This window comes from Canis lupus, chromosome 3 (assembly GCF_048164855.1).
Source record: "Canis lupus baileyi chromosome 3, mCanLup2.hap1, whole genome shotgun sequence".
Lineage (NCBI taxonomy): Eukaryota > Metazoa > Chordata > Mammalia > Carnivora > Canidae > Canis > Canis lupus.
The window spans coordinates 61,971,747-61,997,597 of NC_132840.1; the positions used below are offsets into that span (position 1 = coordinate 61,971,747).

Here is a 25,851-nt window from a genome sequence, read left to right on the forward strand (position 1 = left end):
AATGCATGGAAGTTAAAGAACATATTACTAAAGAATGAATGGGTTAATCAGTAAATTAAAGAAGAAATAAAATATATACATGTAAGTTGATGAAAATGAAAACATGATGGTCCAAAATTTTTGGGATGCAGCAAAGGCAGCCATAAGATGGAAGTGTATAGCAATATAGCCTTCCTCAAGAAACCAGAAAAGTCTCACATATACAACCTGACCTTACACCTAAAAGAGCTGGAAAAAGAACATCAAATAAAGCCTAAGACCAGCAGCAGAAGAAGAATAATTAAGAACAGAGAAATATATGATATAAAAACAAATGAAAAAGATAGAACAGATCAACAAAACTAAGAGCTAAGTCTTTGAAAGAATAACAAAATTGATAAACCTATAGCCAGGATTATTAAAAAAAAAAGACAGAGAGAGAGAAATACAAATAAATAAAATCAGAAATGAAAGAGGAGAGAGCATAGCCAACACCAGAAATGTGAACGATTATAAGAGAATATTATGAAAATTAATATGCCAACAATTTGGGCAATCTAGAAGAAATAGATATATTCCTAGAAACATAAACTACCAAAACTGAATCAGGAAGAAATAGAAAATTTGAACATACCCATAAGTAGCAAAGAAACTGAATTACTAATCTAAAATCTCCCAGCAAATAAAAGTCCAGGGCCAAATAAATGCCTTCCCAAATGAACTCTCAGGGGAATTCTACCAGACTTTTAAGTAGGAGAGAATGCCTATTCTTCTGAAACTGTTACAAAATATAGAAATGGAAGGAAAACTTCCAAATTCATTCTACAAGGCCAGAATTACCTTGATGACAAAGCAGACAAAGACCTCACTAAAATGGAGAATTACAGACCGATGTTCCTGATGAACATGGATGCAAAAGTTCTCAAGAAGATACTTGAAAATCAAATCCAACATAGCATTAAAATAATTATTTCACCATGATCATGTGGGATTTATTCCTGGTCTGCAGGGGTGGATTGGTAGTCACAAATCAATCAATATAATACACTATATTAATATAAGAAAGGATAAGAATCATATGATTCTATCAATAGATGCAGAAAAAGCGTTATACGAAGTACAGAATCCATTCTTAATAAATACCCTCAACAAAGTAGGGTTAGTAAGAACATAGCTCAACATGATAAAGTCCATTTACGAAAAACCTATAGGTAATATCATCTTCAGTGGGGAAAAACTGAGAGCTTTTCTTCCATGGTCAGGAGCAAGACAGGGAAGTCCAGTCTCATAACTCTTATTTAACATGGTGCTGGAAGAAGTCCTAGTCTCAGAAATTAGTTAAAAAAAGAAATGAAAGTCTTCCAAATTGGCAAGGAGTCAAACTTTCACTCTTCACAGACAAGATACTCTGTAGAAAATATAAATATTGCATTGAAAAATTAATAAAACTGATACAAGAATTCAACAAAGTCACAGGCTATAACATCAACATGCATAAATCTGTTGCATTTCTATATACCAATAATGGAGCAGCAGAAAGAGAAATCAAGGAATTTATCCCACTTAAAATTGCACCAAAAATCATTAGATACCTGGAAATAAATCTAATCAAAGAAGTAAAGGATCTGTACTTTGAAAACTATAGAACACGTATGAAAGATATTAAAGAGGACACAGAGAAATGGAAAAGTATTTAATGTTAATGGATTGGAAGAACAAACATTGTTAAACTTTCTATACCATCCAAAGCAATTGACACATTTAATGCAATCCCTATCATAAATGTTGCTCAGTACTTAATTCTCCCTATGTAATTCTCTGTATAGAAGTTGATAATAGTCATGCCTGTACAATCTCCTCCATCCACAATTAAACTATTATTTTAATGTTTATTTTTATTTTTTAAATATTTTATTTATTTGAGAGAGAGAAAGTGAGCAAGAAAGAGGGAGAAGCAGACTCTCCACTGACCAGCCCCGCCCCCCCCACACACACACACACACAACCTGGGGCTTGATCCCAGGATTCCAGGATCATGACCTGAGTTGAAGGCAGATGCTTAGCCACTGAGCAACTCAGGTGCCCCTAAACTATTATTTTTAACCTGTATTTTTATTTTCATTGTGTAAATATCCAAAGATTTTCATTGACTTCTGCATCCATAACCAAATGTTCCATGCTTTGTTAATACAATAACTGTAAATGTTAAAAAACAATGAAAATCATTCATACTGGTTATAAATATACTGGTTATGTATATACTCTCTGGCCAAGTGCTGTGTTGGAACTACATTTCCTTCTCTTTGGAGCTGATGCCTCCTGTAATTGTACATTCAAAGAATATTTCCAGCCTCAAGATCTATCACTTTGTTATTACCTGGTTGTACTTGCTAAGAGATGCCTTAGACTTGTCTCTTGCTCAAGTCTAAGGCATGCCTTCACACTTGACTCCTTCACTCTCACCTTTTGAGGACAGTGTTTGATAATAGTCCCATTGCTCTCCTGTATCATTTTCCCACTGAATGATATCATTGCTATAACCATAAAACACATTATAATGAACCTATTAAACACACACACGTAGACCTCTCTCTTCCCCACAACTCCTCAAAAGCTCTCCAAGCTCCTTTTACTCTCTCAAACCAGTTCCAATCACTCTTTTGTCTGTATCCTTGTATCAAAACAATTCTTATTAATGTAATTAGTGTCATTCACATTGACAAATTAAATTATTAATCCTCAATCACTGTTTTGACCAGTTAGAAGCATTTCATAGTGATATTTGCACCTCTTCTGGAAACACTTCATTCATCTGCCTTCCATATCACAACCTTGTCTTATGTCTCCTGTTACTTCACTGGCTGCTTCTCTTGGTGAGCTTTGCTGGTTAATTCATATCACAAGGCCACTGTTCCATGTGTCCTCACTTAGTTGGCAGTGTGATCCAGTCAGTATCTTGGTTTCAAAAACTGTTGATATATAGGAAGGCAGCACAAAATTTTATCCTCCAGCCTATGCCCGTCCCCTGAATGTCACACTCATATAGCCCGTATCAAATGGACATCTATTTGAATGCCTGGTAGACATTTCAGTCCCCCCAAATCTACCACGTGTTAGGGTGTTTTCCATGTTATTCTCTGGTTTTTCAGAGTAGAACACTTAATTATTATGTCCTTTATATAATTTTCTCCACTTCTGTTGGCTTTACCCTCCAAACGTGAAGATTGCTCCCTGTCTTTACATATTTCATACAGATCCAGACTACCATCAACTCTGAATTTCTGCAGTAGTCTTCTGAACCCTCTTTCTGGGTCTTCCTTGGCCCCATCCTTCTCATTGTCATCTCCACCCAGTAGCTAGAGTGATCTTGATAAAATGTAATTCGGGTAACTCGATTCATTTATCTGCTCCAAATTCTCTAATAGTTTACTATCTCACAGTAAACTATAAGGTCTTTTATAGCCATGACACCTATACTATCTGGACCTTGGGCAATTCCATGATCTCATGTCCTAGTCTCTTTGTCTGTGGATTCCAGCCACACAAACCTCCTTGCTCCTCCTCAAACACACCAACTACATTCCTGTCTCGGCCATTTCTCTTTGCTTTTCCCTCTGTCTGGAATGCTCTTCCTTCTTTCTCACATCTGGCTTCCTCTCTTTTATCAGGTCTTATTCTGCTGATAAATTATGTATTTATTTAGCTTCTATTTCTCTCTTTTCCTCACTAAATTGCAAGATCCGGGCATCCCGGGTGGCTCAGAGGTTTAGCGCTGCCTTCAGCCTGGGTTGTGATCCTGGAGACCCAGGATTGAGTCCTGCATCTGGCTCCCTGCATGGAGCCTGCTTCTACCTCTGCCTCTCTCTCTCTCTCTCTCTCTCTCTCTCCACTCTGTGTATTCTCATGAAGAAATAAATAAAATATTAAAAAAAATAAATTGCAAGATCCATGAGGATTTTCTATTTAATGCCTAATGCTTGACATAGTCATTATTCATTATTTATAGGTTTACTGAGTGAATGGATATTTTATGGATTTTGTGCATTTTAAAAAGTATTTCTTATGGTTTCTACACCTTTTTATCATCTGTAATTCACTTTTATTTTCATTTTTTTTTCAGCTCTGTTGAAATATAATTTATATACAAAACACTGCATTTGTTTAACGTAGACATTTTGATGAGTTTAGACACACATATCCACCAGGATACCACCACTACAATGAAGGTGTAGCATTGTATATAGTGTTCTTAAATTTTATTGTATTAATTTATTACTCTTTTCCTTTATGTGACATACTTTCTGAATCTTGGAAATTTCCTAATATTTAAATTTCATGAAGATATTATCCTCTATTTTTCTCCTCCTAATAACTTAAAAGTTTTGGTTTTCATATTGAGATCTTTACTTCCTGAGGTATGTACTCTTTTGTGTAGGCTTGAGGTAGAATAATTATGTATGTGAGATTATGTACTTTTCTGCAAACTGATTTCTTGTCTTATTTTTATTTTACCTCTGCAACATGACATAGCCTATATTGCTCATTTTTATCCTTTATATTCTCTTCTATGTCTCTGTTTTGTTACATATGCCAACTGATAGAGCTTTTTTCCCTAATTTTTATTAAATTCTACTTATTAAATTCTACTTAGAATTTTTATTAAATTCTACTTAAATTCTACTTAAATTCTATTCTAAAATTTATTAAATTCTACTTAACATATGGTGTAATATTGCTTTCGGGAGTAGAATTTAGCGATTTATCACTTACAAATAACACCCAGTGTTCATCATAACAAGTACCCTTCTTAATATGCATCACACAATTAGCTCATCCCCATCCACCTCCCTTCATCAACTCTCAGATTGTTCTCCATAGTTAAGAGTCTCTTGTGGTTTGCCTCTCTTTTTTCCCCTTTTTTTTGTATGTTAGTCTGTTTTTGTCCTTAAATTCCACATATGAGTAAAATCATATGGTATATCTTTCTCTGACTGACTTATTTCACTTGGCAAAATACACTTTAGCTCCCTCCACATCAATGCAAATGGCAAGATTTCATTCTTTTTTATGGCTGAATGATGTTCCATTGTCACATCTTCTTTATCCATTCATCAGTCCATGGACATTTGTGCTCTTTCCATAATTTAGCTATTGTTGATAATGCTGCTATAAACATTGGGGTTCATATGCCCCTTCAAATAAGTGTTTTTGTATCTTTTAGGTAAATACCTCATAGTGTAAATGCTGAACCATAGGATAAGTCTATTTCAATTTTTTGAGGAACCTCCATACTGTTTTCCAGAATGGCAGTGTCAGCTTGCATTCCCACCTACAGTGTAAGAGAGCTCCCTCTCTTCTCTGCTTCTTTGCCAACATCTGTTGTTTACTGACTTGTTAATTTTAGCCATTCTGACAGGTGTGAGGTGCTATCTCATTGTGTTTTTTTAAATTTATTTATTCATGAGAGACACAGAGAGATAGAGAGACAGAGACATAGGCAGAGGGAGAAGCAGGCTCCATGCAGGGAGCCCGATGTGGGACTCAACCCTGGGACCCCAGGATCACTCCCTGAGCAGAAGGCAGACTCTCAAATGCTGAGCCACCCAGGCATCTCTCATTGTGGTTATGATTTGTATTTTCCTGATAATAAGTGATAGCATATTTTTATGCATCTGTTGGCCATCTGTATGTCTTCTTTGGAAAAGTATCTATTCATGTCTTCTGCCCATTTCTTAACTAGATTATTTGTTTTTTTGGTGTTGAGTTTGAAAAGTTCTTTATAGATTTTGGATACTAACCCTTTATCAAATATGTCATTTGAAAATATCTTCTCCCATTCCATAGGCTGTTTTCTTAGCTATTCTTAGTACTTTTCCTTCTAAACAAAGTGTATAAACAAGCTATTAAGGTCAAGAAAATACCATGTTAGGTTTTCTTTGTTTTCTTTGTTATTCTGTTAGGTATATATTAATTTGGGTGGGAAACTGAAACGTTTACATTTGACTTTTGGTCAATGATGGTGATATCCTTCACAGTAGTTAAATCTTTCCTTTATGTTACTCAATGATTTTTTTAAAAATATTTTTCCATATATAACTTGCAAAATTGGTTTGCAATTACCTTCAAATATCTTATGATGTTCTTTGCTATTGCAAGAAGAGGCTTTAAAAAGCAAACACTTCCTATCATCTTTTAAATATAAGAATGCTGTTAAATTTTGTATATTGATCTGAATTCTTGCAAATCCAGGAAACTTATTAATTTGAAGAGATTTTTAGTGAGTAAAATCCCATTTTTCAAGAACAGTGATGATTTTATTTCTTGTGTTCCATACTTTTTACTTTTGGCTTTATTGGAAATCCATTGCAAAATTAAATAGAAATATTTTTACTTATATATTATTTAAAGGCAATATGCAAATATTTCTGCATAAGAAGGCTATAGATTTTCTCATGTTAAGTGTTTCCCCGCTATTTCTATTTTGTTGATATGCTCTTTATTAAATACATGCATTAGGGATGCCTGGGTGGTGCAGCGGTTTAGCGCCTCCCTTTGGCCCAGGGTGTGATCGTGGAGACCCAGAATCGAGTCCCACGTCGGGCTCCCGGTGCATGGAGCCTGCTTCTCCCTCTGCCTATGTCTCTGCCTCTCTCTCTCTCTGTGACTATCATAAATAAATTTTAAAAAAAATTAAATACATGCATTAGATTAAGGAATTGCTTTTCACCTTGATTTTCTAGGGTTTTAATTATTTTTAACTGTAAATGAACCCTCAATACTATTGAATGCCTTTATAAACCTCTTAAATTTTTACATCTACTTTTTAATCTTTTCTGTTTAAAGATTTTATTTATTTATTTGAGAAAGAGGGAGACAGAGATAGTGACAGTGAGCATCAGCTAGGAGGAGTAGGAGAGGCACACTTCCCTTGAGCAGGGAGCTGGATATGGGACTCCATCCCACTACCCTGGCATCATGAACTGAGCCCAAAGCAGATGCTTAACAGACTGATAAACTTTAGATTGTGTTCAATGCACTCCTATTGAATTGTGTTCAAGCACTCCTACTTTTTAATCTTTTATTTTGAAGAAAGCTGTCATAAACATGTCAGTTAATCAACCGTAACCACATTTTTAAACACTAGTATCTTTACATACTAATTAATAAATATATTATTTCAGATATGGCTAGATTTGCTTTGCTAACATGTTTTTTAGAATCTTTACATGAGTGTTTGTGAGAAATCAGCCAGTATTTTTCTAACTCTTCCTTCTCTAATTTTGTTTCAGTTTTGTATAAGCCCTGTTAAAGAATTTAAAAAGCCTGCTTCTCTTTTTTATGGGGAAGTGTTTATTGAAAGTAGAGCTCATCAGTTTCTTAGAAGTTTTGAAATACATGCCTTTCCAACCATTTGGGTCTACGAATTTTTTTGCAGATAAATATGAAAAGAAAAATTAATTTGTTTAATGTCTATGGATCCATTCAGCTTTTTATTTTATCGTGTTTAAATTTTATTAATTTGCCTTTTCTAGAAAATTTTCTGTATATTTCCTCTGTATTATGTATGATATTCTCTAACTTTTCTCCCCTGTATTTATTCTTAACTATATTCACTGTACCTTTTAATCTCAGATATTGTTTTTGTGCTAATTCTGTTTTCTCACATTCTGTCTTGCTGAATGCCTGCGATTTCATTAGTTCTTTTAAAGGGCCAGCATTTGCTTCAGTAACCTGCTCAGTCCTTTGTTTCATTACCATTTCATTCATGCATTCTTATTCATTTGTATTATCTACTTACTTCTCTTTATGTATTGGTTTAGTATATTTCTGACTCCTTAAGTTGAATGCTTAGTTCATTTGTTTTTTTCTTTCTTGTTTTTGTATGTGTGTATATGTACATGTGTATATAGAATATGTATGTGCTTGTATGTGTGTATCTCCATTTTGTAAAAAATATTTTATTTATTTATGAAAGAGAAAGAGAAAGAGAGAGAGAGGGAGAGAGAGAGAGAGAGGCAGAGACACAGGCAGAGGGAGAAGCAGTCTCCATTCAGGGAGCCCGATGTGGGATTCGATGCCGGCTCTCCAGGATCCTGCCCTAGACTGAAGGCAGTGCCAAACCGCCGAGCCACCCAGGCTGCCCCTGTATCCCCATTTTGAACTACATGCAGTTGCAAGGTAGTCTTTCTGTTATTGGCTTTCTAATATTACCACTCAGTAGTCAGAGAATAAGGCATCTGTGCTATGTATTTTTGGATCTTTGTGATGTGACTTATATGTCTACATGGGAAGGCAAAGTCCAGAAATAAAACTGTCATGAATCTTTGTAGTGTGAGTTAACCCTAGCAGTTAAAAATTCTGTTAATTCCTACAATTCAGAATCCCTACAATTTTAGTCCTTTCTTGCTTTGAAGAGGTAACACAGCACAGTGGTTAATAGCTCATAATCCAGAGCAAGTCCAGAGCAATCACCTGCTAACTGTGTTTGGACAGGTATATTAATTTGCTGAAATCATAGTTTACTGAAGGAAAAAAATGAGGTCAACCTATAATGTTGGTTAAATAATCAATTAGAAGACTTCTCTAGATCATCCTATAGGTCCAGGGTTTGATAAGTATATAAATGAGGATCTAACCAGTTTACAGTTCTTGTCTCCAGATAGGGACATTCTCCTGTCACCCTTTGCTGAGGGCAAGTCATGGCCTGTTATGTTCAGCCAGAAGTGCTGACGCTGTATGAGTCACAAAGCTGGAAAGTCCGGCTAGCTTCTTCCATGCCATTTCCATTCTGTCACATTTTAGCTGAAATAATATTCTCTGTTAAAGGACGTAAAGGACACAGTTCATTTGCTTTTGTTTTTATTGAAATACGAAAGGTTACATGAGTGTGCTATGGTAGCAAAGGTATTTTTTGAAGTTGGTCAAGAAGAGCTGGACTGCCCATGATTGCCTGACGGAGAGAAAGAGAGCAGAATGTCAAGATAGTAATCCCTGGAAGCCTTCAGTCCATCCCTTGTCATGATTCCTTTGCCATCCTTCTCCAGGTGCATTTTGCCATTTCCTTTGGTTTATATTTGTGACCTTTATAGTCTGTTTGCCGAAAAATACTCCAGGGGATCTTTGCAAAACTTCAGTTACTAGATTATATCATTTCTCTGTGCAAAAGCACTTAAAAGATTCTGTCTCACTGGGGATAAAAAATTTAAAGTCTTTACCATGTGACCACTAAGGTCCATGTGATCAGGTTTCCTACCACTTTTCTGATTTTGTCTGCCATTTTTCCCAATTTCATTCTCCTCCAGGCTACACCCTTTTTGCACTTCTGTAAACACATGAGACATGTCTCTGCCTCAGGGTGATTGTATTTACTATTCCCTGAGCTGGGACACCTTTCCCCTCACAGGTACCACAAGATTCACTCCCGCCCCCCACCAGTATGTCCACTCTTTGTTTTGACTTCACCATTTTATCACTTGGAGGAAATTTTGCCTGAATAATCTATCTGTGGCACAACAATATCCACTTTGTGTGTCTCTTTAGCCTCTTATTTTTTATTCTTTTTCTCCTTTATTTTTTGCAGCTCTTGTCCCTTTCTGACCCAGGATAGATTTCCTTGTGTGGTTAGTGTCTATCTCCCCTCACTCGTGTGTGGGCTTTCTCAGAGCAAGGACTCCACTTATTTTGTTCCCTGGTACCGGTACCTAGAAAAGAACCTAGAACATAGTATGTGCTTGATGTGCTTGTCCCATAAGTGATTCAATCCCCAAGTGTTGTTCTATTGGACTAATTTGGCCTTAAAAGCTGTTATACTGAAATATCTGAGCAATTATGCAATCTATGTGTTAGAAACCCAGGGTAGGAGATGGCATGGGCACATATTTAAAATACTGAGATAAACCTCACTATTAAATAGAATTTAAATTATGTTTCTAAGAGGGAGATTCATAATTGCTTATGAGTGATTTAGAATGATATAAAGCTGCTCTGAGTGAGTAAAATAGTTGTGGGATCTAACCTTGATATACTCATTCTAAAATATTTTGACCAAAAATAATAATAACAATAATAAGTGTTAAGATGGATACTAAAGGAGTTTCTGAGCAGTATGTGCAAATGTGAACACACACTCTGAGTGTTCTGAGATCCACACTGTGAGAACAGTGCAGAACCAGAGTCTGCCCCTGTACAAGGTAGGTTTTATGCTGTCTGGTGATGGTAGCTCACAGACATGATGTAGTGCATGTACTTAGAGGACCAATGTCCTTCCTTCTCCATGATCAACCCCTCTGTTTTCTGTGTTTTGGGGATCAGAGGTAATATGTGGTAACTTGGCATGTGGGAGAGCAGGCCGGGAGAGAATGCGAGAGGTGAATATAAGTAATAATGGAGGGATGAGGACATTTCTGTTTTAATAATTGTTACCCTGTGTCCTTCACACTTTATTACTTCTCTCTTGGTTTCATTTACCTCACTGAAGGGTTGATTGTGGAGGCGAATATAGGATCCGGATGCACATAAGCAGAGTGAAAATAGCAGCTAATTGCTAAACTATATCAACAAGAAACACTAATGTGACCACCTAAGCTGTCAGCTGCCATTTGGTCATTGGGCCTCACCACCAATGTTACTTTCCCGTTTACTTCACCTGCTAACAGCTCTTGATACTTATTCTTTTCAATTGCCAGGGAAGAGATAGAAATATCTTGTCATGGATACTCGTTCAATGGTCGGCATCTGGGCTTTCACATCTGGTTTTTCAAATGATTGTTGTACCTAAAAACAAAAAGATGGGCTAGATGAGACATGCCTCTTATGAATTCTCAGAAAATATTTTCCACTATGAGCCAGAAAATTCTGGGAATGCAGAGTGCTTCTAAGGTTGATGGAGCCAGCCCAATGGACACTCAAACTCTCTGCCACTGCTGTCCTATTTCTTAAAAGTGATGCCCCATGGGCAGCCCTGGTGGCTCAGCGGTTTAGTGCTGACTTTGGCCTAGGGTGTAATCCTGGAAATCTGGGATCGAGTCCCACGTTGGGCTCCCTGCATGGAGCCTGCTTCTCTCTCTGCCTGTGTCTCTGCCTCTCTCTCTCTCTCTCTCTGTGTGTCTCTCATGAATAAATAAAAAAAAATCTTTAAAAAAAGTGATGCCCATGTCAGAATATGCTCTTTATCTCAAACCCTTTATGTCTAATCCAAACCCTTTCAAACTCCATTTCCTGTTTTGTTTCTGATCTATAGATTTGATGATCAATTTTCCCTTGTTCCATGTTCCCCTGTTCCATGAACAGGTCTGTTCATGAGAACTGGATCTTGAGAATTCTCAACTTTCTATGTCCACCAGTGCTAAGTCTCCAATTCAAAGAGACTCAAATTCTGGGATTTTGTTCTTAAATACATAACACTGACCAACTTTCACGTCCCCACCACCAGCTTACCTGAAGTCTTTTGCCACAGACTGATCAATGAGATCCTACTTAACCTAGATCAATTATTTCTAGCCTTTCCTGGAAATCCTTTCCAAGTGCAATGTCAAAATCCTATTCATTCAACAGGACTTATCTTCCTGAGTTCCTATTCACAGAGACCCCAACACATGTCACTCTGCTGTCTTCTCTAATTTACTAGTGGTATAGCCTTCTTTTTCCAGAAAAGTGCAACTGTTCTCTGTGTGTTTTTTTTTTTTAAGATTTTATTTATTTATTCATGAGAGACACACACACACAGAGGCAGAGACACAGGCAGAAGGAGAAGCAGGCTCCATGCAGGGAGCCCAATGTGGGACTCGATCCTGGGGCTCCAGGATCAGGCCCTGGGCTGAAGGCGGTGCTAAACCTCTGAGCCACCCGGGCTGCCTCTCTCTGTGTTTTTGAATAAAAACACAACCATATTTTTCCACATTCTTTTTTTTTTTTCACATTCTTAATACCAATCCCTTGCTCCATGAAAAAAGGGGGCATATCTATGTATTTATTCAATGAATAATAATTCCTATGTGCTTGAACGTTGAGATATTTAGCAAATTCCTGCCTTCGTAAATTCATATTTGAGTGAGTAAATACAGATGAAAAATGAACATATAAATACATATACTTAGTGCATGGAGGAGAGATCCGCAGAGGAAAGAAAACTAGGAAGGAGGAGGGACTAAGGAGTGTTCAGAGCTGGACACAGAATGTCTTCTCCTGTCTTCACTTCCACATGTGGTCAGTCTCTTTCTTTACAGACCCTATCATAATCTGTAATCACACATTGTTTGTTGGCCTACTTGTTCAGTGACCATCTGTCTCATAAACATGTATGTGCTATGTAGTCTTATGTATCTCATTCACCCCTTTGTCACCGGGAGAGAGCCCACAACTTACCACCTCGTCTATATTTACTTAATAAAGCAAACAACGAAAACTAATGCAAAAACCTCCCACTCTTTGAAATTTAAGAACTTACACCCCATGACACACAGCTTATATTTTATATATTTTTTGATAATATTTTTATCTCCTGCTACAGTGCATTGACATTTTTTTTCTACATCAGGTTTTAAATACCTAGATGACAGAAACCAGGTCCCACTCTACTTGTGTTTGCCTTACACAGTCTGCCATTGTCACCTGGCAAAGCCTTCCTGAACAAACAAATGATTAGAAAAGGAAAGACAAGCTTACCTTCCGGAATACTCCTTCTAGGTGACAGCACCAGGAATATTTTTGGAAGCATGTGATGAGTTGTGCAATGAAAAGAGATCCCTTTGTGATATGTCTCCAGGACACATTATCTGTGAAGACAGGAAGTGGTAAGCTTGGGGCTGTGGCCTTATTTTATTTACATTTTTTTCTAAAGCATAGCTTAGTAATTATCTGAATGTGTTTAGGAAACGCACTTATAACCTTACATTAACTCATTTTCCACAGAGAGGAAACAAAGAAAGTAACAGAGGTCCAAGTAACGGGGCAGCTCATCAAAGCTTCAGAAGATGGCATAGCAATTGCACTGTCTACTTAGCACTGACTGACTTTTTACTCTGTGCCCTATGTTCATCTTCTTGGCTTTCAAAGAGGCTGAGAGATAACTGGAATTATCCCGTTTTACAGAGGAAAAACTAGAAGTTCAGAAGGATTCAAGAATGTCCCCATGTTTACACAGGTGGCCATTTACAAATTGTGTGCGGTGCTGTCTTTCATGATATAATAAACAAAATAGATGAACAGACCCAAAGAAAACTTTTGGGGGAGATGGATATGTTTATGGCATGGATTGTGGTGATAGTTCCACAGATATATACTCATCTCCAAACTCATCAATTCATACACGGTAAATATGCATAGCATTTTGTAAGTCAATCCTAATTGCATAGAGTGGTTTAAAAAGACTAAAGATAAAAATTCGCAAATTATAAATACCCAAATGTAAGACTTCTTCAGATGATTATATGGAAATCAAGAACTAAACACTGCTATACTCTTAGTAGTTTTAATAAGCCCCTTAGGATCCTTTTCTACTTCTGTTAAAGGGGCGTCTACTTCCTGCTAAGGCATCCAATGGCAACACTCCAGACAACATCAGGTGGGTAGTATGGAGCAAAAAGCTTGCACTTGATCATTTGAGAGAGGGCAGCCAGTCCCAGGATCCGTAAGAACTCTTCTCAAAATGTTGAATGATTTAATAGAAAAGAATCAATCACCTGTTTTAAAATGGTATATTGTAAAGGGGGTTCCTTGCATTAGATTGTTTTCATGTTTGGTGTACCTTTTACTGTAAAGCACAACACTTATAATAAAAGCACAGTTTTAGAAATTAAGGGAAAAAAAGAATATTTGTCTCCACAGAACAGACTAGATAAGATTTAAAATAGATTGACAACACTTAAAATTCACTTAGGATCCTGGCTGCACAGAGGCTATCTTGATTTTCTAGAATCATTCAGCGGTGTCCCCAGGCCCACAAATCCCTGTATGCAATGGAGAGACACATACGTGGGGTTGAGGAGCAGAAAGCAATGAAGTCCTTCTCCACGTGGACCTTGTGAATGGCATCGCTCTTGAGCATCAGAGGTTGATGTGTCCAGCTGTCTGTCGAGGCTTTTGGAGAGTCGCTGACCCACAGTTCCCCAGGATTTTCTATGGAGATATCAATTTTCTATACACTGTATCTCTCAGTATGACTAGTAGAATTGCCCCCTTCTTTGTTTTTAAGAATTTATTCTCACCAGTTTCACACACACACACACACACACACACACACACAGCACTCTGCCTTTCTCTGGGGTCCCTACAGCCATGTGTTGATTAACAATGATAACATCATAAAACAAGAAGAAGCCATTTGCTAGGAAGAGCATAGAAGTTAAAGGCTTATTAGCTTCATCTCAGGGAGCACACTTAAATTTTTTAGCTAAATTGTTTTTGTTTCCTTCTCCCCCAAACATTGCTCCAACAAAGCTCAAGGACAATTGAAAGTCAGGATAAAAGAATTGTTTTTGACTGCCATCCCAAGTTCCCTCACTTTCCTACTCATTTCCCATTCAACATGCCTGAGAGAAAAGCATGGTGCTCTTACATAATATGCTCACTTTCAAAGAAAATTATTCTCAAGCCAGAGATTGTCAAAATGACTGTAAAGCATGAATAAGGAAAACCATCATTAAAGTCATTTTGCTCTAAGATCTGAATATTTGTGTTTCACTTTGATTTAGGGATTCTGGTAGTCTTCTTCACCACTTACCCTGGATTAAGTTGAACAGAAATGTGTTAGCTGACAGGACAAATGCTTGTGATACCAGCCCGCTAGGCACTAGTGTTTCCTGAATTCAGTCCAGTTTATTTGCACTGAATGGACTCTAAGATCATCTCTAGAAACAAAGCACTCAGCGCAGTTCTCTGCAGACACCTTCATGGCCTTTGGGGTTTCTATCTCAGAACTCACCACCTCTGCAGGCCTGGATGATGATGACCTTCGGTTTGTCCTTGAGGTTGAGGCAGTGACGGTTGTTGAAAATCTGGAAGATGGTGTCATAAGCTAGTACATCTGGATTTTCCACGCTGTGTGCGGTCCCACAGATTCCATTCAGGATGCCGTGAGACATTAACACCAAGAATGTGCTGTCTGAGGACTTATGCTCTGGGCGGGCGGCAAATTCCCGTAACACTGATTCCATACCCTGCAAAAGACCACCAGGTCTTAGTTTGATATGACAAGCATTTCAGTTGGTCTCACCTCCTGCTTATCACCAGCAGTTTAAGATTGCACTTGCTATGCCTTCATGCAGTGTTTGCTCCCTAATGTCTTTTGATTTTTCTTTCTATAATGGAGCAGTGGGTTGAACTTTCTGCTCTAGGTGACAGTATATAAACTGTCCATTTTTCCTCTTCATTTCTGTCTTTCCTTTCATTTCTTGACAAAAGCCTTGGGTCATAAATACTTCCTGCCACTAGCCTTGTAAAATTCTTCCCAGTGTGCTTAGAATAAAGTTAAACTTCTGATGTACGAATATTTCTCTCTCACCCTGTCTCATCCTCCCCTGGGCTCTGGTCACCCTGCTCAGGTTTCCCATTCCATTCAGATTTCCCCCTTCTGGTCCTCCTGCCTGGAATGTAGTTCATCCACAACTTTCCAGAGCTGTCTTGCTCCCTATAGTCATGTGCCTGCTCCTGTGTTAACTCCCAAAACAAGTCTCTTTTGACCATCCCATCTAACATCATTGCTCCCCACTCACTAGTTCACTCTCATATTTCATTTTTCCTTTCTCTTTTCACTTACTTTAAATGTTCTTTCTACTCTTACAGAGACACACCGAGTCTGTGAAATTTTCTGCTTGGCGTATGGTACAATTATCCTGCACCAAACAAGCCTATGGCACTGCAACTGGGTGCTTCCCATTGTGTGTACAGACCTATGCCCAACACTAGGAAGAGGCCTGGGACAAAGCGGGGACTCAGTCCTTACGTGATGAGTACACTCCTACTAAATAAACATTACTCTAGAGTTTTCTGGAGAATGTTGGGGCTGAGTTCTTATCATCCCACTTTGGAACTAAGGATTATCTAAATACACATGCCAATCACTTTGTCTAGTTATGGAACTGAGGATATTAAGGCTCAAAAGAGACACAGATTTTCCCTGTCTCTTACTTTCATTTCTTAAACACACATACACACACACACACACACACACACACACACGGCCAAATATCAAAGTATTTGCCTAATATGCTAAAGCTAACATGTTAGTAGTAGGATGCGTGTTGCATATATACATGTTTGGGGCACATGAGGGTCTCCTACCTTAGCAGTGAGTTTCCGTTTCACAACTACACTGTAGCCCAGGCCCTCCAGCAGACTCTCCATTCCTGCAATGTCAAGTTCAGCTCCATCCCTGGTAGAAAGATGATCAAACTCTATATTGCATATGATGAGAGCCAGACGAGTACGATCCTTTCTCTCCTTTATTGGGTAGATCTACAGGAAATGGATATAGACAGTGAGTTGGATTTACCTAAATCTCCTTTTAAACCCTCATCTACCAGTCATTGTTACTGTGCTAAGGACTCGTTTAGCTGCCCTGTCCTGTACCAGAAGACATTGCCCCCTCTAACTCTTGATGATGGATTGAGTTGGCAGTAGCAAGAAGTACAAATTGGAAGTAAGTTATCTCTTAAGAGCCTAGAACAGGACCCAGTATGTCACTGGAATGGTTACTTAAGAATCTTAAGGAGACTAGAATGTTTCCTACTGTCTCCTCCTCTCTCTTCTCTACCTGGTCAAATCTTTCTTAGCATTCAAGATTCAAATCCAATTTCGTAAAAGCCAGAAGACACTTGCCACTGGCTCCAGCCAAAAATAAATACATCAATGATCCTTTTTCTTTGGTGACATTATTATTTTGGCACTGTTTTTTTTTTTTTTTTTTTGAAAACATATCAACATACAATGCTATGCAGGCTTTAATTGTATTTTAAAAATACACTTTACATCTAGGCTTTTCAACTAGAATGCAAACAATTATTACTCAGTCATAGTCTCTTATAAATATTTTTCTTCTAGGACTACAACTAAAATTGCCATAAATCACAAATAGATTCAACAACAAATAAATCAAAATGAGAGATCTGTATTTATCATGGGGTTGAAAGAGAATCAAAGTCTGTGTGAGGCCACATGATTTCTTCCTTGCTCAGGGCAAGGTTACCACTGTCTTTGCTCCCCAACTCTGCAATTAGTGCTTTAGGAAATCATGTAGATAGTGAAAGCAGTTGTTTCTCTCTTATTCTCAATTTCATGGATGGAGCACAGCACCTCTTCAGCCTTCTCTTTATACATTTTCACAAATGTTTCAGGAGGACAAAGCTTGAGAGTATCTGTAGATTCTTCTGAGTCAGGAATGGTTGGCCCAGGCATGTTTTCCACGAAGGCTGTGGGATATATTGTGGTATAGAAATTAGGATATCTGCCTTTGTGACCCAATTATCTCTTAAGAATATTGACAGAAAAGGGAAGTCATGGGAAGAAGATTTTTCAACATGTAGGGGTTATAATTGTATTTAACCTGTAATGTGAGGAAATGTATTTTGAGTAGGAAAGAAGGGGGAGACCGTTAGTAGACAAAGCAGATATACCCGAAAATGCAAGAGTAGATTTCTGATAATTTTTAGGAAAACACCTTGATGATTTGGGGTCAAATTTAGCTTTTACATTTTCAGCAAAAAGTTAGATTTTTCCAATGGTTTTACTCTTGAGTCCTCACTCATCCATGTGGACTTTCCATTGTCTCTGAGCACGAACATCCTAGGTTAATGTTATTGAATTGCTATCCCTTAGAAATATAATTGATCCACATATGCAATTCAAAATGTCCTTGTTAAAAAACTAAAAGGAAGCAGGTGAAATTAGTTAATATTACTAATATATTTTTGCATGATATATCTGAAATCGCATCCTCTCAACATGTATTCTAATCACAACTCAAGCTCTGAGTAGCCCGGTGTGGCCAACAGCTACCCTGTAGGACATTGTACAATCCTGAGTCCACTCCTATTTCATATAGTGCATATAGACACACACGCACATACCAGACACATCACAAAAATTTGAATTGTGTACCATCCAGGTATTTCTCAGCTGGTACACTTGACCTTTGCAGAGGAGATAGGCCGCAGTGGCTCCTAACAGAGTTGCAACTTAAAGGAGAAATGATATCCTGCGTCCAAGGTCAAAGGGACAGTTGTCTGTCAGGGATTTTCACATGCCCCGGGTCTCCTTTCCCCAAAGTGTGAAACAATTGGTACTAAGTTTTCAACCCACGTTTTCAAATATGAAGAAATACCTCTCCCAACTTGGAGAAGTTTGTCTAACTCACCCTGACCTAATCCCTAGAGAAATGGAGAACTCTCCGACCCTTCATGCTCTCACTTAACTGAGATTGCGTAAGAAGCTTGGAAAGCTCTGAGCCTGCCCTTGGAGAAATGAGGAAGAGGAATTCATAAACAGAATTTAGCAGTTTGCCAAGAGCTAATATAACAAGGATTTTGTTCATGAAAGGAATTAACCTTTGTGTTCAGTGACACAAACCAACCAAGACTGCTCTGGTTTTCTTTTATCTAAGTGAGAAAAGCAATGTTATCCTGTATAAACTTTTCAGTTTTTGTATTTTATATTTTTTCCCTATTTTACTCATTTGTTACCATTCATTTTTAAATAACATTTTTTTAAAATGTCTTTCTAAACTGAATGCTAAAAACCTGACTTCTGGAGATGAAGGAAACCAAGTTTTCCAGACATTTCTTAAAAAGAGACCCATGCTCTTTCTTTTTATTCCAGAACATTTTACCAATGTGAGGACATCCAGGGTCCTGGGCTAGTCTCTGATCAGAAGATATGTTTTCGCTTCAAAAGTCTCTGTTTCCAGGTTGTGTCCAGGTTTGGTGAACCCTCCAACTTAATAAACATCAGCTCCTAATGACCATTTTCTATCTGTGTACAGATACCATGTTTGCAGATAAAATTGGGGGTTAGATAGGATTTCTATCTCACATTTAATAGTAAGCATGAAAATGAATCCTTTCATTACAACATAATAAATATTACAGGGCAGCTTGCTGCCCAAAGAGGGTTCTGTTCATCTGGCAGCACACAGAAATAAATGAGAGAATTAGGAGTTTAGATAGAAATGTTAACGTTTGTCTTATCTGTTACTTAATGAAATACGCAGGAAGCCCCTTAAACTGACACGAAAAGGAAGAGACTTGTACATGGTAAGACCAAGCCGTCTTCCTTGGCAGGTAGGAATCTGAGTAGTTACTCCTCAGACTAAGTGACTGTCACATAGCATGCACATATAGGAGTTTGTTAAATGAAATAAATCAGAATCATATCCATGTCCAGAAGGCCAGGTCTTTACGTTCACCAGTAGCCCAGCTCACCCAGCTTCCCTGCCTGCGGGTGCCCTGGGATTCCCCCAGAGGTCTTGTGTGCAGAGAGAGCCCAGGGAGCCACTGGACACATGATGAGAGGACCTCCACCTGCCTTCTGACTGCGAGACTCTGTCAATGGCCCGCTGTTATCTCAGTTTGATGCTCATCGTGATTCCTGGGGTTGCTGAAATTATTTTGAAGCTCCCATGACTTCAGTTTTGATTCCCATTTGCTGAATTATCTCTGAAAATTTTTTAATCCAAATTGTTTCCATTCTACCTCAGATTTAAGAGAAAGTAATAAAACTGCTTAAGGACAAACTTAAATATTAAGGAGAACACAGCTTAGGCCACGGTACTGAACACCCATCAGATTAGTATGTATGCCCGGCTGGGCAGAGTGTCCCTTCTCCATGCAGAACTTTTTGAAAAAGCATATATGCTATAGTGAGGTCCCTACAGTTGCCTTTTGTTTATTATTGCCATTGTTCTTATTAATAAACCCTGAGATCTCAGGGCTGGGTTTTGAGGTTAACTTCTACGATGAATTAAGTCTGTCACTGATGAACTTGGGCAAGAGTGTATATATTTATGCCTTAGTAATACTTAGAATTTAATCTAGGTCAGAAGTTTTAAAATGTTTCAATAGATTGGACACTTTACAGGTGTGCCCCTGACCATATTTCGTAACTTACAGAAATACATAAGCCCTAGAAAGGTTTATCATAATAATTATGATAACTAATATTTACTGCATGCCTGTCCTTCCACTGTCGTATTTATCCTATATTTATTACATGCCTGTGGTGGCGGGCACTGTGCTGAGAGCTACTATTCACTCATGAAGAGAACACTTGTGCTCTGGATGAAGAAGCTTGGTGGCATGTAGTCCTGCCTAATATGATAGAAAGAGATTAGAAGCGGAACAAATCTGATGGGAGGAATTAAGCGTTTAACTCTGTAGATGTAGTTTTGTGATGTCAGTGGAGTATTGGGGCAAAAATGTTGAATGTGCCTCTGGTGCTAAGTGTATCTGGAGCCCAGAGGAGAATTCTGGGTAAGAGCTCCTACTGTCTTAGAGGTTGTTAGCCTGTGCCTGCCACGATGTACCTACCCTGTGAAGAAGTTACCAAAATTGTGACCATATCACAGATGCTGAAACTGATGCTCAGGGAGGTTAGGAAGCTAGAATGAAATCATAGAGCATCCACAGTGATAGAACCTGGACTCACATGTGCGTATGCCTTACTGCACAGTTCACACAGTCAGCTCTTTCTGTGAGCAATCTAAGCACGAGGACTCAGCTTCTTAGCTAATTGGAAATTGGATCTCCTTCTATAAAAGACAAGGTGGACTCTCAAACGATGATGACAGAGTTAGTGAAAATTACACTTTAGTACTGGAAGGATGGTGGGATTATGGAGGATCCTAGAGGGACCTTGGAGTTAAGTAATTTCTGGAAAATTTGAGACACCCATTGTAAGTCCTTTCAGTTTACCTTCTACACTGGTGGAATATTTGTCCGTATTAATGAAAGTATGGACAAGGGCTTGACCTGCCTCCTGGCGTTTCTGTCGCACAGAGTTCAGAATGACCCAGGGCTTGTCTTCAGGTTTGGCATCATAAAATGTTTTCTTTTCTGCATCCTCCAATTTCAGGATATCTTTTTCCAACAAGCCATGCAAAACACCAGTAATGAGTTCTTTGCCCACAGTTTCCAAAATCTTAAATGGATTTTTGTCGTGTTTGTCTTCTGTCAGAAATACAAAGACTCCTTCAACTATGGGTACTACGTAAGTTTTGCCGTCTCTAGCAATTTCCTCATTATGGGAAATACCCCTAAAAACACCTTCTCTTTCATCATCTGCCCTGTAAAATATGTCCTCTCTCGTACTCATGGAGTTCTCTTGGCCCATCCTGTTCATACTGGGCTGTGTTTTTTTTTGTTTGTTTGTTTGTTTTTTTGTTTTTTTTTTTTTTTGTTTTGTTTTTTTGGCTGTGTTTAATGATTCATCCCCACTTACAATTTTTGGGAGGAGCTTCTCATCTTTCTTTCTGTGACACTAGGCCTAATGCTAACTTCCTGGCCACCTACTGCTTCCCTATTTCTCTTTCTCATAGTGATGATGATGGTCCTATTTTTAATATATGTTCCAAAGAAAGTCCATGCTGTTGCCTAGAACTGTACATTTTTCCCACTAGACTGTGAGGATCTTTTCTTTTGCCTGTATTTAATTTTCTTGGTAAAAGCATGATGTCTTTGAATTCATATCTTTGTACCCACATCTCATTCCCATATCTTTGTGCTTAAAATACTTACAAACACTTACATATTTGTTGAATGCATAAACTAATGAATACATGAATTAGTACATCTAGAGTTCTTTCAGTAAGGTAGATTAACTTGACACTTGGTTAATTTACTACTATCTGGGATAGCATTCCATATCATCTTAGCAGATATGGTTATATAAGTGTCATTTCTACCCCCAAATTTTTGGCTAGCTTTAATTTGATGGTGGAAATTCTTAAATACCTAATCTTTCATATTTGTGTATCTTTATAAGATGAATAAAGGCAGGAACCTTGTTTGTCCATTAATCTCTGAACAGTCCATAGAGCAAGATCTATAACACAATTGGTATGTGTCAAATATTTTTCACATGGCCTAGATATTAGCAATTTTAATGAAATTATTCAGTTAAATAGTATTTTAACAAACATTTATTGCATGCATACTGAGTCAACAACCACTGTGATGGGAACTTACCTATGAATAATTCAGACATGTCTCATTTCCCCATAAAGATTAAAGTCCAGTGGGGGAAAAGGATAGATTTATTTATTTTTTTAATGACAAGAAAAGTATAGTAAGAGTTATGGCTGGAAGAATCATAGGCCACTGTAAGAGTAGGGATTCTGAAATATGGTAGCAAAAAATAGAAGTGGAAAGAAGGATCTGGATCTGAAAGAGGAATCAATCAGTAAACTTGGCCACTGCTTGAATGTTGGAAGTAAGGAAAAGAAACCCCAAGATAATCCAGATTTCTGGTTTGAATAACTGGGTAATAGTGGACATTAACGAGGACGGGGAAAAATGGAGAAGAAGCAAGGTAGGGGAAGGATGACAAGCTCAGCTCTCTGGTACATAGAGATAAAACTCTCTAAAGGAGACATGAGTGCATATGTTTAGAAGGCACTAGAATAGTGAAGTGTGGTGTTAAAGTGGGTAGTCAGGTTTGGGGCACATTTAGATTTGTGAGTATGAACATGGTAGTAAAGCTGCAGGGATGGCCTCTGCTATAACACATAGATTAACAGAAAAAGACAGGATCAATCCATGAGAATAACCCATTGCCCTCTCACCCTGGGGTCATCCCATGAACCTAGAATTAATGTCAAAAAAGATGAAGTTCAAAAAAATGTTCTTATTTGGAAAATACCATTACCTGGTAAAGAAGGAACTTCTACTTGAGAGTCTAGTTTGGTATGATCATTTCCAGATGGTGAACCTGAGGAAAGATTCAGGACATTAAAATAGTCACTTATCATCTCTGAAGACTCTCACCTGCTGTATTGGACAACCCTCCTGAACACACCTGCAGGCCTGTTCAAGGCTTAGCATTACAGCCATCACAGGGAAGCCAAAGTGACTATGCCTGAGTAATTGAACTTTCACACTGGAGGCAAAGCAAAGGAGTATCTGGAAGTCTCCTTATTTCTGCTTTCTATGATGAAGGGGAATTGAGACAGCATCAGACATGGAACCAAAAAGCCTCTTAATTCTCATGTTTCAAGGTGGCTCCTGGGATGAACACTACTGCCTAACAGGTGTGTGCCACATGTGCACTTAAGCTCTGCTAAGACTTATGACAGCAGAGAATGAGGGTGAGGTGGCCCACCTGGTCCACCCTCAGCAGTGATAAGTCAGTTTCCCAAGTGTCATGGGACAGGAAGGTGGTCAAGCCAAGATACAAATGCAAACTGTCCCCACAATCATCCATGGGCTCCTAATCAGTATGTTACGCCTCCATCCTACAAACGGCCTGGTCTCATTACACATGTGCCAAGACCCCTGACCATCACTCTTGCCCTACTAGGTGGAAGAAGCCTCACACAGAAGAGAAAAACAATGGGAAGCCACAGTTACAGTGTTTAGTTGCATAGAGTTACTCAAACCTTTTAATAGATCCTCCTGGCTCACTTTTATGATTGTCAGTTTTAAAGACAAAAATGGAATCAATTTGTTTCTTGTTTTATGAGGATCTCAGTATGACAAAACCCAAGAAGCTTATTCTGGAAGCCTCTGGAATTGGCATAAGCTAACAAATGAGAAATACTCCCGAATCTTCATTTCACAGTACTTATTGAAGACAGGATATCCATAGACAAAATATGGTCCATTTCCCTTTTCTACATGGAGGGGAGTCAAAGCTTCAAGCCAAAGGCAGCATACCACTGTTTGGCCCATCATTTCCATCAAGACTGCTGCAATAAATTAACCAGCAGTGAATTCAAGAACATTTTCTGGAGGAGACCTATCTATGGCATCTGCAATAGGTCTTCTTCTGACCAAGAACTTTCTTTTAGGAAGGTCTCTCCCCTTCAAGTGCATCCAGATACTACATCTCATTGTCATAATCTATGGACATATAAAAATTGGCAGATGGAAGAGGGAGAGACAAAGCCATGACAGCCCTGACAAAGAGCATCATGTGACAGCTTGAGGGTTTCTCAGTGGGTTGTACAAGTGCCTCCAGAGCTCCAGGATTGTGCTTGGAGAGGAATGGGGCAAAGATGTGGTCTTTGGCTATTGATTGTCTTTAATTTGGGGGGGGGATATGATAAATGAAAAAAGAGAGACACTGAGTGAGGGCTTTGCTAGGATGAGTGGAGAGCATAGTATGAAGATTTTCAGACTGTCCTCATGAACTTCTACAAAGGAGCCACCACATATTCAGGATGGAGAATGAACTTTAATCAAAAGAGGCTCCTGAGGCCAAAGGACCAGAAAGTAGAAGAAAGAAACAGGAACCATTCAGTAGAGCTGGGGTACAGAAATGGGGCCCTGGAGCCAGGAACAAGGTAGGTGTCTGCAAACTAAACCAACCAAGGAGGAAATCCAGCATTGGGCACAAGGACATGGTTCTCCCTGGACTGCAGTTAGACCCCCTGATCCTTACCTGAGGAGAGCCCCAGCGTCTGTGCCAGGTGAATGTCCTCATTGCAAATATTAGAAATAAAAATCTGGCATGCATTTGGCCCTTTCCGAAGGACGGAGTCAATCAGAACTCGGGCCTGATCCATAACTGTAGAGTGTGCATACCGCACTCGCTCCATCTCCTCGTGGTTCAGCACTCTTTTCTCAAAGAGTTCATCCAGCAAACCATTGATGGTCCCCATGTCTACTGACCGGACAAACAGCCTTCTCTTGTCCTTCAGGACCTTGTCTGGTGAAGATAAGGATTCCTCAAGTCATGAAAACAGCCTCTTTCCCTCTCAGGTCAGCAACAAGGAGTCACCTGCTTTACATGCAGTCAGGAGGCCAACCCTCTGCAGGTGGCACAGGAGTCCTGAGACCCTACTGTCACTCTGTTCCTGCAGCTCTGGCCCCGCAGCCTGAGGACCATGTGCACTCCTGCCATTTGCATGTGGAAACCAGGGGTCACGCCGACCAGCCCTACAGCCCCACGGGTGTTCAATTCTGCATCAGAGAGTTGTGCAGTTATGTCCAATTTCCTTTGGGGACATGAACTGTTGGTACCTGTCCTGTGCCAGTTAGGCATCCCCTGTCAGACCAGGGCCTTTCAAATTGAATTAGGATTGCAAAACATTGACAAGCAAAGCCCATTCCCTCCTGGTCCAGCCTCATCTTTCTGCAGGCTGTGGAAATCTCCCAAGCCCTCTCCTTTCCCCTGCCCCCCTGCCTGTTCCTCAGCCCTAGCCCTCATGTCTGCTCCCCTGAACAGTCACATAACTCAAGGCCAACCAGAACCAGCTTTTCCCCAAGACATTCCCTTATAGTCAGCAAGAACTCACCGGCCATGATTTGTCTCTGTCAGCCTTGATGTGTGCTATGAAACCGAAAGCATATTCCACCTTCCTTTTCAGCAGGGCGTGTACACTGATTGAGAAATACCCACAGTTGGTGCCTACACATCCTGTTCCCCAACACCAACCAAGAAATACTCAGTTCTCTGAAGCCTAGTCTGCGCTGGGAATGTATTTTCCAAAGTTGCCTTTATTGGCACTTGAGTGACATCAGAGTAGGAAGTGAGGAAAGATTGGAGAATATGTGAGAAGTGGGAATGTCCACATAGGGTCCAACTTACACCATGTTGACTCTCCCGTTCATGAGCAATTAGGAAGTGTCATCTGGAAAAGTCACTCCTGCTTTGGCATCTTTGTTCTGGCCATTAAAACAAAATACCCCAGACCGATGCTTGTGAAGGAGAGGGGCCTACTCATCA

General features: G+C 38.9%; 1 protein-coding gene and 1 long non-coding RNA gene across 3 annotated transcripts; one reads left to right on the plus strand and one right to left on the minus strand.

Annotated features, from left to right (window-relative positions):
• Window positions 1-8,821: 8,821 nt before the first annotated feature.
• On the minus strand, window positions 8,822-25,602 carry LOC140630872 (caspase-1). Of its 2 annotated transcripts, XM_072821780.1 has the most exons (11): window positions 25,421-25,602; window positions 24,565-24,831; window positions 22,831-22,893; window positions 20,880-21,134; window positions 17,269-17,384; window positions 16,258-16,431; window positions 14,900-15,134; window positions 13,951-14,094; window positions 12,643-12,752; window positions 10,625-10,752; window positions 8,822-8,929 (listed from the first exon to the last, which is right to left on the minus strand). In XM_072821780.1, the coding sequence occupies exons 1-10, from the start codon at window positions 25,425-25,427 to the stop codon at window positions 10,654-10,656; spliced, it is 1,470 nt and encodes a 489-aa protein (XP_072677881.1). In that variant the 5' UTR covers window positions 25,428-25,602; the 3' UTR covers window positions 8,822-8,929; window positions 10,625-10,653. The 2 variants fall into 2 exon arrangements, with proteins under 2 accessions (XP_072677881.1, XP_072677882.1); XM_072821781.1 differs by lacking the exon at window positions 20,880-21,134 and having other exon boundaries at window positions 25,421-25,599.
• LOC140630873 (uncharacterized) lies at window positions 12,654-14,637 on the plus strand. Its single transcript, XR_012028562.1, has 3 exons — window positions 12,654-12,770; window positions 13,488-13,540; window positions 13,892-14,637. It is a non-coding gene; the product is annotated as an uncharacterized lncRNA (long non-coding RNA).
• Window positions 25,603-25,851: the final 249 nt, after the last annotated feature.